General features: G+C 38.2%; 1 protein-coding gene across 1 annotated transcript in view; it reads left to right on the top strand.

The window, feature by feature from the left end:
* ZDHHC15 (zinc finger DHHC-type palmitoyltransferase 15) overlaps window positions 1-16,243 on the top strand; it is a 153,808-nt gene that overhangs the window by 47,416 nt on the left and 90,149 nt on the right. Inside the window, exon 3 of the mRNA XM_035028780.1 lies at window positions 14,815-14,909. Within this exon, the coding sequence (XP_034884671.1) occupies window positions 14,815-14,909 (95 nt within the window). The remainder of the gene's footprint in view (window positions 1-14,814; window positions 14,910-16,243) is intronic.

The following is a 16,243-nucleotide window of genomic DNA, read 5'->3' as shown; positions in this document are numbered from 1 at the left end:
GGTTGTTTTTGTGTGTGTATACATATATCATGAGATTAGCAAAGTTAACCAGCTTCTCAAGGACACATAGTTTTTAAGTGGTGGATCTAGAGTTCAAGCCCAAATCATCTGAATCCAAATACATTGTGTTTTGCATGGCATTTCAATGCTTAAAACAGACCAAGAAGAGAGGCCTCTTCAGCATGGAAAAAGAAAGGGGCGATAATCCAAGTTTATAAACACATGTAGGCTATATATTTTGTTAGCTTTGTGTTGTTTACCAAATTCCAATATGCTCGGACTAGAAAGCTCTTTGAAACTGAAAAAATACTGAGTTTTTACAACAATTGAAATGAAGCCCTGCTTTGCACAGGGCTGGCAAACTTATGAGACTCATTACCTCCCAGAATTGGTATAGACTGAAGATATAACCAGCTTCATAAAAGGTTTATATAAATTGATAGATGGTAGATGCCTAATGGATAATTAAGGGGAAATAGGATATTTGAGAGACAACCTTAACTTTTGAAATTGATATCAATAAGGAAAATCATGCTCTTTTAAAATGTGATGCCATATGTTGACACTAGAATTTGATACTACCATCAGAGAGACTCCTAAGGAGTAGCTGGCTAAACCTTGAAAACAACTCTTGGGGCACCTGGTGGCTCAGTCAGTTGTGTCTGGCTCTTGGTTTTGGCTTGGATCATGATCTCAGGGTTGTGGGATCGAACCCTGAGGCTGCACTCAGCACTGAATCTGCTTGGGATTCTCTCTCTCCTCTCCCTCTGCTCCTCCCCCTGCTCGTGCTTGCACTCTTTCTCTTCTCTCACTCTCCCCCCTCAAATAAATAAAATCTTTAAAAAAAAAAGAAAACAACTCGAGAAAATCTTATATTCTCCTGGGGTAGGGGGTAGCTGAATAATGGAAACAACTCTGGGACAATTCTTGTGTTCTCATGAATTATCCTTAGCTCTTTGGCTACAATCTATGGGCATCTAACCCCATTCTCTCCAAATACTCCTTCAAATAGCTGAGAGAGAAGGTTCAGCTCTTTGTTCAAGTTTTTAAAACAGTGAAAGTAAATTAAGGCAAAGAACTCACATATTAGAATCAAAACCTCATTGATAGGTGTCTCCTACTCAGAGAGGTGACTGTCTCACTGACAAATTTCCCCTTGATAATAATCTGGGGATTTCTATCTTGGGCCAAAATGGGGATTTTAGTGAGGATTCTTTCAATTGCTAAAGCTACAGCTGCTGTCCCTATTTGAATGATGGTATGTAGTTGAAAGGTACACCGTTCTCCCCATTACCCAACTCTACCAACTCAAATGCTTTTAGTCATCAATTGATATAAAAGATACTATAGAAAATGTATCTTTTTAAATGAAACATAGTTTTCAGTAATAGCTTTTAAAGAAAAGAGGTATGTTGGATAATTGCCTCAATAACAGCCTTAGCATTTACTTGTCTAAATATATATAGTAAAATTTCATTATTTTCCTCTTTTCCCCAATTTGGTCCTCATCTTGCTGCATTTAGAACAGCTTATCTGCTGCGTTCATTCTTTTTTTAAATTTTATTATGTTATGTTAATCATCATACATTACATCATTAGTTTTTGATGTAGTGTTCCATGATTCATCGTTTGCGTGTAACACCCAGTGCTCCATTCAATACGTGCCCTCCTTTGCTGCATTCATTCTTATTCACACAAGAAAGTGTATGCATGTGCATACACATACACACAAAAACACTCATTTTCCATTAGTCCCTGGGAACAACAGATAGAAAGGCATCCTGCTGGCAAAAGATGTTGCTAATAACAAATTTATGCTACTTCCACCATGTGGTTTCAGATTCCATAATTTTTATCAAGGTGTTTATGAATTATTATTTCAGGAAAAAAGTTCAAGTAGCTTTCTCATTTCAGAAGCTACTTCCATAATGGGATATTTACAGTGCAACACAGTGACTAAATTCAGAAAAACTGCATGCCTAAGGATTTTTCTTTGGCAGTTGGTCATGTTCCTTATGGCTGATTTCTTCTTCTCCTGAAAACCTTTGCACATGTGGAAGGAAAAAAAAAAACTTGAAAGGTTTTTGGCTTCCCATGTGGTAATCACAGCTCCAGCAGCTTCCAGTGCCCCATGACTGTGATCACTACCAGATAAACAAAAGACTACTGTGCCTGTTTGCTTTAAAAAGATGTTTTCCTGGTTCATTCCAATGTCAATGAGTAGTGGCAGTTCAGGAATACTGTTCAAAAGCTCTTTGATTTTTCTGGTGATCTGTAATCTCACTAGAGCATCACACTTAAAAAACTCATTGTCCCTACGGTTTATAAGAATATAGTTACAAAATATAAAGAAATATGTTTCTCATTTTTAAAAAAGATTTTATTGATTTATTTGAGAGAGAGAGAGAGAGAGCAAGCACAAGCAGGGGGAGAGGCAGAGGGAGAGAGAAAGGGAGAAGCAGACTCTCTGCTAAGCAGGGAGCCCGATGCGGGACTCCATCCCAGGACCCTAGGATCATGACCTGAGCTGAAGGCAGACGATTAACCGACTGAGCCACCCAGGTGCCCCTATGTTTCTCATGTTTTAAGGCAGAAAAAAATGAATTTCCACACATTTGGAATCATACCTTAGGAACATCAAATATATAGGGAGAAACAAAATTGAGAATCATGGGTCCCACCCGTAATATAATAATACTCACTGCAGGATGAAATGTGACAGAGATGTGGAAATTGCCTGCCAGGGATGTTGGAGAGGAGCTTCCCCTTGGGATGATGGGCTGAACAACCAAATGACCCCTAAAGCCCTGTTTTCTATGGCTCATCTGCCTGAGAATCACTTGGAGGGGTTGTTAGATTCTTTTTTTTTTTTTTTTTTAAGATTTATTCATTTGAGAGAGCGAGAATGAGAGAATGTACATGAGATGGGGGAGGGTCAGAAGGAGAAGCAGGCTCCCCGCCGAGCAGGGAGCCCAATGCGGGACTCGATCCCGGGACTCCAGGATCATGGCCTGAGCCGAAGGCAGTTGCTTAACCAACTGAGCCACCCAGGCGCCCCGAGTTGTTAGATTCTTGGACTCCCATCTCAGATCACTGATTCAGAATCTTTGGTGTAGAGCTTGAGGATCTGCATTCTAATAACCTCCCAAGGTGATTTTGATGCACACTGAAGCTTGGGACCCACTGCTCCAAGGAAAAGAGCTTTGGACTGAGAATGAAGCAGCCTGGATTCTTGTTCCTTTGCTTCCATAACTTTTCTAGGTAACCCTAATCAAGTCACATACCCTACCTGTGCCTCAATTATTTCTCTATGAAATGAGGAGGTTAAACTAGAGGATCTCTATGTTCTCTAAGATTTTTTTCTTTTAAAATTGAATTACAATTAACATACAATGTTATGTTTGTTTCAGGTGTATGTTCTCTAAGATTCTTATAAAATCTATAGTATAGTCCATATTCTACCAATCCAGTAATTGACTTTGACTTAGTCATTTAACCTCATGATCCCTCATTTTCTACCCATCTATTAAAAAAAAAGTACTCATAACTTCTGTGAAACATTGGAATACAGGAACGAGGGTCAGCTGTTTTAAATTTTATGATTAAACCAGTCGTTAATTTGTAGTATTAGCTGGAACAATTTAAAATCCCACACTTCCCATCTCAATCATTGGAAGAAAAATAAATACCCTTAAAACACTATCAAGTATAAGAGTTTAGTTTGCAACATTCAGGGGAACGAAATTGCAGAGATTTATTACCTTTGAAGTGCATAATAAAGTTTTCTCCTAATTTCTTTGCAACCAGAAGTTCCATAATCCCATTCCATACTGAAGGACAGGAGTTAGTTTATGTCCCTTCTAACTTAGATAGACATGGAGTCTTTCCTGTATAAACTTCATAAAATCAAAGGAACAAAACCATAGCAAAAGATAACACAAAATAATAATTTTATTTATTTTTATTTTTATTAAAAATCAATTACATGTAGTTTTTGAGGAATAAATGAGATAATACATGTAACATCTTAATAAATTCATAATAAATTCTCTGCAAAAAAAGATAACACAAAGAAACAATTTTATTTTTTATTTTTTTATTTAAAATAGATGAACATGTAGTGTATTATTGATTTCAGAGGTAGAGTTTAGTGACTTATCAGTTGCATATAACACCCAGTGCTCATTACATGAAGTGCCCTCCTTAATGCCCATCACCCAGTTACCCTATCCCCTCACCCACCTCCCCTCCAGCAACCCTCAGTTTGTTTCCTATAGTTAAGAGACTTTTTTTTTTAAGATTTTATTTATTTATTTGAGAGAGAGAATGAGATAGAGAGAGAGCATGAGAGGGGGGAGGGTGAGAGAGAGAGGCAGACTCCCTGATGAGCAGGGAGCCCGACGCGGGACTCGATCCTGGGACTCCAGGATCATGACCTGAGCCGAAGGCAGTCGCTTAACCAACTGAGCCACCCAGGCGCCCAGTTAAGAGGCTCTTAACAATTTTAAAGTATTGTCTAAGATCAAAAATTCCACTAACACTTCACAAGGGCTAGGCTGTGGAGGAAGAATGACTATTATTCATTGGTGATAAGAATGTAAACTAAGAAAAAAATTTTAAGCTTTTATTTAAATTCCAGTTAGTTAACATACAGTGTAATATTAGTTACAGGTGTACAATATAGTGATTCAACACTTCCACACAACACCTGGTGCTCATCACAACATAGGCACACCTTAATCCCCATCACCTATTGAACCCATCCCCCCACCCACTACCCCTCTGGTAGCTATCAGGTTGTTCTCTGTAGTTAACAGTCTGTTTCTTGATTTGCCTCTCTCTTTTTTGCTTAATTTGTTTTTTTTTTTAATTTTTAATTTAAATTCAAAATTTAGTTAACATATACTGTATTATTAGTTTCAGGGGGAGAATTTAGTGATTCATCAGTTACATATAACACCCAGTGCTCATTTCATCAAGTGCCTCCTTAATACCCATAACCCAATTACCCCATCGCCCAACCACCTCCTCTCCTGCAACCCTGTTTGTTTTCTATAGTTAAGAGTGTTTTATAATTTGCCTCCCTCTTTGATTTTATCTTGTTTTATTTTTTCTTCTCTTCCCCTATGTTTATCTGTTCTGTTTCTTAAATTCCACATATGAGTGAAATCGTGGTATTTGTCTTTCTCTGACTTATTTTGCTCAACATAATACCCTCTAGTTCCATCCACATTGTTGCAAATGGCAAGATTTCATTCATTTTGATGGCTGAATAATACTCGATTAAATATACATACCACTTCTTTATCCATTCATCAATTGATGAACACCTGAGTTGCTTACATAATTTGGGTCTTATGAATAATGATGCTATAAACATAAGGATGTATGTGTCCCTTTAAATTAGTGTTTTTGTATTCTGTGGGTAAATACCCAGTAATGTGATTAATGGATCATAGAACAGTTCTGTTTTTAAATTTGAAGAACCTCCATACTATTTTCCACAGTGGCTGCAACTGTTTACATTCACACCAACAGTGCAAGAGGATTCCCCTTTCTCCACATCCTCACCAACACCTGTTGTTTCTTGTGTTGTTAATTTTAGCCATTCTGACAGGTGTGAGGTGATAGCTCATAGTTTTGATTTGCGTTTACCTGATGATAAGTGATATTGACCATCTTTTCATGTGTCTGTTGGCCATCTGGATGTCTTCTTTGGAAAATGTCTATTCATATTTTCTGCCCATTTTCTAATTGGACTAATCATTCTTTTGGTGTTGAGTTTTGTAAGTTCTTTATATATTTTGGATACTAACCCTTTATTACATATGTCATTTGCAAATATCTTCTCCCAGTCTCTAGGTTGTCTTTTAGTTTTGTTGTTTCCTTCACTGTGCAGAAACTTATTTTGATGAAGTCCCAGTAATTTATTTTTGCTTTTGTTTCCCTTGCCTTAGGAGACATATCTAGAAAGAAGTTGCTATGGCCAATGACAAAGAGGTTATTGCCTCTGTTCTTTTCTAGAATTTTGATGGACTCCTATCTCACAATTAGGTCTTTCATCCATTCTGAGTTTATTTTTATGTATGGTGTAAGAACATGGTCCATTTTCATTCTTTTGCATGATGCTCTCCAGTATTCCCAGCGCCATTTGTTGAAGAGACTGTCTTTTTCCCATTAGATATTCTTTCCTGCTTTGTTAGAGATTAATTGACCATATATTTATGGGTTCATTTATGGGTTTTCTATTCTGTTCCACTGATCTATGTGTCTATTTTTGTGCCAGTATCATATTGTTTTGATTACTATAGCTTTCTAATATAACTTCAAGTCTGGAATTGTGATGCCTCCAGCTTTGCTTTTCTTTTTCAAGGTTGCTTTGGCTATTCGGGGTCTTTTGTGCTTCCATCAAATTTTATGATGGTTTTTTTCTAGCTCTGTGAAAAATGCTGTTGGTATTTTGATAGGGATTGCATTAAATGTGTAGATTGCTTTGGGTAGTATATGCATTTTAACAATATTTTTTCTTCCAATCTATGGGCATGGAATGTTTTTACATTTCTTTGTGTCCTCGTCAATTTTTCAGTAGCATTTTATAGTTTTCCCAGTACGGGTCTTTCACCTCTTTGGTTAGGTTTATTCCTAGGTATCTTATGGTTTTGGTATACTTGTAAATGGGAATGATTCCTTAATTTCTCTCTCTGGTGCTTCATTATTCGTGTATGGAAATGTAACAGATTTGTGTAGGTTGATTTTGTATCCTGTGACTTCACTGAAATCATATATCAGTATAGTTTATTGGTGGAGTCTTTGAGGTTCTCTGTATAGAGTATCATGTCATGTGCAAATAGTGAAAGTTTTACTTCTTTCTTGCCAACTTGGATGCCTTTTATTTCTTTTTGTTGTCAGATTGCTGTGGCTAGGACTTCAGATACTATGTTAAATAACAGTGGTGAGAGTGGACATCCTTGTGTTGTTCCTGAACGTAGAGGAATGTACAGGAAAGCTCTTAGTCTTTCCCCATTGATTATGTTAGCTATGGGTTTTTCATAAGATGGTTTTTATTGTGTTGAGGCATGTTCCATGTAAACCTACTTTGTTGAGGGTTTTTATCATGAATGGATATTGTACTTTGTCAAATTCTTTTTCTGCATCTTTTGAAATGATCACATGGTTCTTATCCTTTTATTATTTTTTAAAGATTTATTTATTTACTTTTAGAGAAAGAGAGAGAGAACAAGCAGGAGGAGGGGCAGAGGGAGAGGGAGAGGAGAATCCCAAGCAGAATCTCTGCTGAGTGCATAGCCCAGCGTGGGGCTCAATCTCACGACCCTGAGATCATGACCTGAGCAGAAATCAGGAGTCCAACGCTTAACCAACTGAGCCACCTAGGTGCCCCTTATCCTTTCTTTCATTAATGTGGTGTATAATGTTGATTGATTTGTGAATATTGTACCACCCTTGCATCATGTGAATAAATCCCACTTGATTCTGGTGAATGATTTTTTTTAATGTATTGTTGGAATCAGTTTACTAGTATTTTGTTGAGGAATTTTGCACGTATGTTCATCACAGAGATACTGGCCTGTAGTTCTCTTCTTTTGTACTGTCTTTTTCTGGTTTGGGTATCAGGATAATGCTGTCCTCATAGAATGAATTTGAAAGATTTCCTTCCTCTTCTATTTTTTTTTTTTACTAGTTTGAGAAGAATAGGTATTAACTCTTCTTTAAATGTTTGGGAGAGGGCACCTGGGTGGCTCAGTCATTAGGCGTCTGCCTTTGGCTCAGGTCAGGATCCCGGGGTCCTGGGACTGAGCCCCGCATTGGGCTCCCTGCTCGGTGGGCCTGCTTCTCCCTCTCCCTCTGCCTGCTGCTCCCCCTGCTGTTCTCTCTCTCTCTCTCTCTGTCAAATAAATAAATAAAATCTTTTAAAAAAATAAAGTAAATAAATGTTTGGTAGAATTTGCCTGTGAAGCTATCTGGTCCTGGACTTTTGTTTGTTGGGAGGTTTTTGATTACTGATTCAATTTCTCTGCTGGTTATTGGTATGTTCATGTTTTCTATTTCTTCCTGTTTCAGTTATGGTAGCTTATATGTTTTTAGGAATTTATTTCTTCCAGGTTGTCCAGTTTGTTCACATAATGTTTGTATTTCTCTGGTCTTAGTTATCCTTTCTTCTCTCTCATTTGTGATTTTATTTATTTGAGTCCTTTCCCTTTTCTTTTTGATAAGTCTAGCTAGAGGGTTATCAGTTTTATTAACTTTCTCAGTGAAGCAGATCCTGTTTTCATCAATCTGTTCTATGGGGTTTTTTTGTTTGTTTTCTTTTTTAGTTTCTATATCATTTATTTCTGCTCTACTCTTTACCTTCTTTCTGCTGGCTTTAGGCTTTGTTGTTCTTTTTCTACTTTCTTTAGGTGAAAGGTTAGGTTCATTTGAGGTTTTTCTTCTTGAATTAGGCCTGTTTGGGCATGCATGTCCCTCTTGCGATCATTTTCCTGCATCCCAAAGGTTTTGAACCATCGTGCTTTCATTTTCCTATGATTTTTTTTATTTCTTCCTTGATTTCCTGGTTGACCCATTCATTGTTTAGTAGCATGTTGTTTAACCTCCATGTATTTGTGGTCTTTCCACATTTTTTCTTGTGGTTGAATTCTAGTTTCATACTGTTGTGGTCAGAAAAGGTACATGATATGACTTCAGTCTTTTTGTATTTATTGAGGCCTGATTTGTGACCTAATACGTGATTTATTCTGTAAAATGACCCATGTGCATTTGAAAAGAATGTGTATTCTGCTGTTTTAGGATGGAATGTTCTGCATATATCCATTAATTCCATCTGATCCAGTGTGCCATTCAAAGCCATTGTTCCCTTCTTTATTTTCTGTTTAGATGATCTGTCCACTGATGTAACTGGAAGGTTAAGTGCACCACTATTTTTATATTATAATCAATTAGTTTCTTTATGTTTCTTATTGTTTTATTTATTTGGGTGCTCCCATATGGGTGCATAAATATTTATAATTGTTAGATCTTCTTGTTGGATTGTCCCCTTTATTATGATATAGTGCCCTTTTTTTGTCTCTTTTTCCAGTCTGTTTTAAAATCTGGTTTGTCGGGGCGCCTGGGTGGCTCAGTTGGTTAAGCAACTGCCTTCGGCTCAGGTCATGATCCTGGAGTCCCAGGATCGAGTCCCGCATCGGGCTCCCTGCTCAGCAGGGAGTCTGCTTCTCCCTCTCCCCCTCCCCCCTCTTGTGCTCTGTCTCTAAAATAAATAAATAAAATCTTTTAAAAAAAAAATCTGGTTTGTCTGATATAACTATTTCTACTCTGGCTTTCTTTTGACATCCATTTGCATGATAAATGTTTCTCTATCCCTCACTTTCAATCTGCAGGTGTCTTAAGGTCTACAATGAGTCTCTTGTAGACAACATATAGATGGGTCTTGTTTTTTTTTTTTTTTTTTTTCATCCATCCTGACACCCTTTCTATTCAGCATTTAGTCCATTTACAAAGTAATTACTGGTAGATATGTATTTAGTTCCATTTTATTACTTGTTTTGTCATTGATTCTGGTGATTTCTCTGATCCTTTCTTGTCTTTGTCACTTTTGGTTTCTCCTTTGTCCTCAAAGAGTCCCTTTTAATATTTCTTGCAGGGCAGATTTAGTGTAACAAATTCCTTTAGTTTTTCTTTGTGTAACTCTTTATCTCTCCTTCTATTCTGAATGATAGCCTTGCTGGATAGAGTATTCTTGGTTGCAGATTTTTCCCATTTGGCACTTTGAACATATCATGCCACTCCTTTCTGGCTTTCCAAGTTTCTGTTGAGAAGTCTCCAGCTAGCCTTATGGGTCTTTCCTTGTCAGTTAAGGGCTTCTTTTGTCTTGTTGCTTTTAAGATTTTTTTCTTTATTGCTATAGTTTGCAAATTTAATTACAATATGTCTTGGTGTTGGCCTGCTTTTATTGATTTTGATGGGAGTTCTTTGTGCCTCCTAAATCTGGTATCTGTTTCTTCTCCAGATTTGGGAAGTTTTCAGCTATTATTTCCTCAAATGAATTTTCTGCCCCCTTTTCTCTCTCTTCTTCTTCTGGGACTCCTATAATATGAATGTTATTATGTTTGATGGAGTCTCTGAAATCCCTAAGTCTATTCTCATGTTGCATAAGTGTTCCTATCTTGTGTTCAGCTTCATTATTTCCCTTATATTATTCTATGCTGCATCATTCCTCCACTTCTTCCAGTCTACTGTTCATTGCTTCGAGCCTGTTTCCCATCTTGTTTAGTGCATTCTTCATCTCTGATTCATTCTTTTTTAACTCTTTGATCTCTGTGGTAAAGGTCTCACTGATGTCTTCTATTCTTTTCTCAAGCCCAGTGAGTATCCTTATGATTGTTGCTTTAAATTCTCCATCAGGCATGTTACTTATATCTGTTTCACTTACATCTCTGGCCATGGCCTTATATTGTTCTTTCATTTAGGATACCTTCCTCTGTCTTGGCATTCTGTCTAAGTCTCTGCCTTCTTCTCTGTGTTAGAAAAGCCAGTTATGTCTCCTGCTCCTGAAAGTAATGGCATTATGAAGAAGAGGTCATGTCGTGTAAAGGGCCTGGCACTTTAGGGAGTGTCTCTGGTGTGTGTTTATTGTACTCTGCTCTTGTGTTTCGTCTGCACTTCCTTCAAGCCAGTCTGCAGAGGCTCTCCTTGCCTGCTGTGTACAGTGTTTGGTCCCTAGTCTGAATGTGGTGAGTTTTAACTAGATGTGCTCTGGTCTGCTTATGAAATGAAACCTGACACCCCTTCTACCACAACTGAAGTCCTGGAGAACTCTCTGGTTGGGACACATGGTGTGGGCAGGAATTTGTTCTGGTCTTCTGGGGAGGGGCCCGTTCTGCAGGGACTGAGGCAAGCGTGACTGAGAAAGGCAGTCCCATCAGAGTGCAAGGGTGAAGGGCTTGGTGTAAGCATGTTAGGCAGCCAGTGTCAGTTCTGCACTGCTTCCTGTACATGGCTTTGTGTTTATGCTGAGGAGAGGAGAAGGGAAATGCCACCATCCAGCTCCTTTGTTCCTGGGGAGGGGTTTTACAAACACTTTCTCCCAGAGATGTATTCCAAGTAGAGCAAATAATCTCCCCCTTGTGTGTCCTGGGTGTTCTTCAAATCATTGTTTCCATGCTGTCTACTCCCAGTTTGTGTGCTTGCCTTCTCTCCAAGAGCAGCACTTGTTCTTCAAGCTCTATCCCAGTCAAGCCCGTGGACCTTTAAAGCTCTAGGCTTTATATATGTATTTGTTTGTCAGAGAGAGAGAGAGAAAGAGAGAACAAGCAGGAGAAGCAGCAGGCAGAAGGAGAAGCAGGCTCCCTGCTGAGCAAGGAGCCCGATTCAGGACTCGGGACTTGATCCCAGGACCTTGGGATCATGACCTGAGCTGAAGGCAGACGCTTAAACGACTGAGCCACCCAGGTGTCCCTAAAGCTCTAGGCTTTAAGCCCTGCTGGTTGCATGAACTCACTAAAATCAGCCCCTCTCATTTTCTAAGCCAATGGCTTTGGAGAAACCTTCTCCTTTTGCATCCCCCTGTCTGCTCCTCTCTCTCTCTCTCTTTCTCTCTCCCTCTCCCTTCTCCATGACCACATCCCCCTCCCCTCCACAGCACCCACAATCCTTCTCCCCCTAAACCACATCTCCACAGTTACTACCTTCTTTGATGTGGCCTCTTCTCTCCCTATAGTTGTGTAGTTTTTCTGTCAGGCTTCTGGTCTATTTCTGGGCGATTTATGATGATTTGATAGTTATTTAGTTGTGTTCATGAGTTGAAATGAGCTTAGGGTCTTCCTACTCCACCACTATCTTCCCTCTTCCCCAGGTGAATTTTTACTATAAAGATGAAAAGATTTCTAGTTTGTGGGGTGATACATATGGAACTTCTATATCCTCACTCTGCTGTGACCTGAAATCACCAGGAAGATGACAGAGTGTAACAGACCCTTGTAGGTACCTTAATTGAACCTGTGAAATGAGGTTTGGAGCAGGTGATGTCTGAGGTCCCTTCCAACCACAGTCTTGCTCACTATATCACCCCAACACTGATCACAGGACTTGGGGATCCACAACCCAGTGAGTGGCCACGTGGAACCTTCTGGTGCCCAGCCACAGAACAGGTGTGGGAGGGTGCATGGGTGGGGCAGCAGCAGGAAGGTGTCAGTGGATAGGTGGGTGGGAGTTCGGTGGGTTCAGTGTGAGCATGATCCGCATGCTTCCCTCATGTGAGTGCTCCCCTCGTGGTTCTTCCTGCAGTGCCTGGGCATGCCTGTCCTGAATATCACCTGAGTGGTCCTGTGGAACCTTATGGTTCCCCTACACCAGAAAAAAAACATTTTCTTTAATGGCAGTTTGACATTATCTGCCAAAAGGCCTATGTTTGGGCCTAGCAATCCCACTTTAAGAAACTGACCCTATAGATTTAGTATATGTGCCAATGACATATATACAAAGTTTTTTTTATTACAGCATTATTTGTAGTAGCAAGAGAAGAGGAAAAAACTAAATTTTCATCAGAAACACTTCGGTTAAATTATGGCATGTTGATGCAATGAAAATCCATGCAACATTTTTAAAGAAAGTCAGAAGCTTACTCTTTGCAAGTTATATTAAATAGAATGATTTCCAACTTATAGATGATGAAAAAAGTAATTGGTATGAAACCGTGTATAGAATACTACTATTTGGGGCGCCTGGGTGGCTCAGTTGGTTAAGCGACTGCCTTCGGCCCAGGTCATGATCCTGGAGTCCCGGGATCGAGTCCCGCATCGGGCTCCCTGCTCGGCAGGGAGTCTGCTTCTCCCTCTGACCCTCCTCCCTCTCATGCTCTCTGTCTCTCATTCTCTCTGTCTCAAATAAATAAATAAAATCTTTAAAAAAAAAAAAGAATACTACTATTTGTGTGGAAAAAACACACTGTTTCAGTGCTTTTATATGTATAAAATCTAAAAGGGTACAGAATGAAGTCATGAAACTGTAACATTTGTTGCTTCTAGGAAGGAAACTTGGTGGCTGAGGGACAGGTATGAAAGGGAAACTTTTCACTGTGTACTATTTTATGCCTTCAAATTTTGAATTTTGTGAATGTATTACCTTTCAAAAGAAATACAATGAAAAAATTTTTAAATATTACAAAATTTCCATATTTATATTGTGTTCATATATTCATATGAACACATAAAAATCAGAAGATCTGTACTGATACACACCAAACAGCAGACAGGTATTAATGCCCTAAGAGGGGGAGGTGGGAGGCTAGATGTATGTGTGTGGTAGATTTTACTTTTTACTTTAAATTGCTTGAATTTGAAAATGAGATTTCATAATTACACAAATGAAGCACATAAAAAAGGAATTGTATCATAAGACTAGGAGCACTGGGCTAAGAGAGTACAGCTTTTTCAATTCAGCCATATATGTATAAGGCACTCAGCCCTATTAACTTGGTCTTGAGTCATCATTCCCTTGAGTCTTTCTGATTGACTGAGGTAATAACACCTTGCCACATGAGAACTCAAAATGAAACAGTAAAGTGACCATCAGTCTTATAATGGCCTCTGTGGAGAATAGTGAAATTTCTGATATCAGAAGAGCTATCCAAGGGGCGCCTGGGTGGCTCAGTCAGTGAAGGGGCTGCCTTCGGCTCAGGTCATGATCCCAGGGTCCTGGGATTGAGCCCCACGTCAGGCTCCCTGCTCAGTGGAGAGTCTGCTTCCCCCTCTCCCTCTGCCTGCCTCTCTGCCTACTTATGCTCTCTCTCTATCTCTCTGTCAAATAAATAAATAAAATCTTAAAAAAAAAAAAGAAGAGCTATACAAGAGACAAAGAGTAAGCAGTAGAAGCACCTTTTACAACTATCATAGATACAACTCACATTTCAAAAAAGTATATAATCTGAAGACGTTGTCATGTTTTATTAGTTTAACAGTTGAAAGTGACTGCTCTATACATAATGACCTTAACAATGTTGATGCTGTAAATGAAAGTTCACTGTTATATTTATGTTAAGTTTAACAGTGTTTTTAATGTAAAATTAGGACTGAAGATTATTCCCCTACCAGCCTTCGTCCTGGGTTGTGGCTCTAACCAGATTCAGTTATGCAGTCACGTAGAACCTTGCTTTCTAGTGCTGGAAAAGATGTCTCTAATTACTGGCTTCAATAAATATGAATCCAGATTCCTTGCAAAAAGAAAATGAACATATAGTCTTTGAGGCTACTGAAAAGAACTTGTGATTTATAGTCAGTAATCCTGTGTTTAAGACCTGGATACATTATAATGTAGCTGTATCACTTTGGATAATCAGCTATTCCTGATAGTTAACCAACTGTCCCTATCCTATTACCTACCTCACCAAGTTATTGAAGCAATAAAATAAGAAAATATTATGAAATCATGTTGTAAACTCTATAGTGTTGTGCAAATACTATCATCATCTTTTAGCACCTACAATGGCAGAGATAATGATAAGTGGCTATGGTAGCTTCCCTCACATTGTCATAAAGAACATTTCCCCTTTAGTTATAGAATCACATGGCAACTTTTAAAACATACAACTTCCAGAAGGTCTCACTGAAAATTTGGCACTGTAACTTATTTCTGTCACTTCATGGGGAAAAGGTAAGAATTAACATTTTATAATAACAATAGAAAATACTTGGTAATAGGAAAACAAAACAAATTTGTTGTCTAGTTTTATGTCTTTCTGAACTGCTAGAAATGGACAAAAAAGATAATATGAACACTTATTTTTTCTCTCTTAAATTTCAGTTATCTACCTCATATTCTACCATGCCATCTTTGTGTTCTTTACCTGGACATACTGGAAGTCTATATTTACACTCCCACAACAGCCAAATCAAAAGGTAAGAATCATGGTTACTTCCTAAAGGCTAAAGAGACAGGAAAGCAGAAATGCAAAACAAAATAAAAACAAGAAGTTGAAAAAAGAAGCAAATAACCTTCATTTACAGAAGAGAGATTCAGGATAATCTTTAAAAAGGCCTCTTAGTGATAAAGGTAAATTAAGGGTAAGATAGTCTATAGAAGGATAATCTATTGCAAAATCATAGATACTTTGAAGACTAAGAAACCACTGTTGGAATTAGTGATATAATTATTTTTTTAATTTTTATTTCAATTCAATTTAGTTAACATGTAATGTATTATTAGCTTCAGGAGTAAAATTTAGTGATTCATCAATAGCATATATCACCCAGTGCTCATTACAACTGTCCTCCTTAAGGCCTTTCACCCAATTACCCCATCTCCCACCCACCTCCCCCCAGCAACCCTCAGTTTGTTTCCTATAGTTAAGAGTCTCTTATGGTTTGTCTCCCTCTCTGGTTTCATCTTATTTTATTTTCCCTTCCCTTCCCCTATTTTCATCAGTTTTGTTTCTTAAATTCCACATACGAGTGAAATCATATGGTATTTGTCTTTTTCTGATGACTTATTTTGCTTGGCATAATACCCTCTAGTTCCATCCACATCATTGCAAATGGTAAGATTTCATTCTTTATGATAGCTAATAATATTCCTTTGTGTGTGTGTGTGTATATATATATATACATATATACCACATCTTCTTTATCCATTCATCTGTCAATGGACATCTGGGTTCTTTCCACATTTTGGCTATTGGAGACACTACTGCTATAAACATTGGGGTGCACGTGCCCCTTCAAATCAATATTTTTGTATCCTTTGGATAAATACCTAGCAGTACAATTGCTGGGTAGTAGGGTAGTTCTATTTTTAACTTTTTGAGGAACCTCCATACTGTTTTCCAGAGTAGCTGCACCAGTGTGCATTCCTCCAACAGTGTAAGAAAGTTCCCCTTTCTCTGCATCCTCACCAACATCTGTTGTTTCCTGTGTTGTTAATTTTAGCCATTCTGACAGGTGTGCGGTGATATCTCATTGTGGTTTTGATTTGTATTTCCCTGATGCTGAATGATGTTCAAAATTTTTTCACAATAGTCATTTGTATGTGTTCTTTGGAGAAATGTCTGTTCATGTCTTCTGCCCATTTCTTGACTGAATTATTTGTTTTTGAGGTGTTGAGTTTGATAATTTCTTTATAGATTTTGGATACTAGCCCTTTATCTGAGATGTCATTTGTGAATATCTTCTCATCTGTCCATTATCTTTTGGTTTTGTTGATTGTTTCCTTTGCTGTGCAGAAGCATTTTATCTTG

The sequence above is a fragment of the Mirounga leonina genome, unplaced genomic scaffold, assembly GCF_011800145.1.
Source record: "Mirounga leonina isolate KUSES-001 unplaced genomic scaffold, KU_Mleo_1.0 Mir_204, whole genome shotgun sequence".
NCBI lineage: Eukaryota > Metazoa > Chordata > Mammalia > Carnivora > Phocidae > Mirounga > Mirounga leonina.
This window is presented reverse-complemented; position numbering and strand designations above follow the sequence as displayed.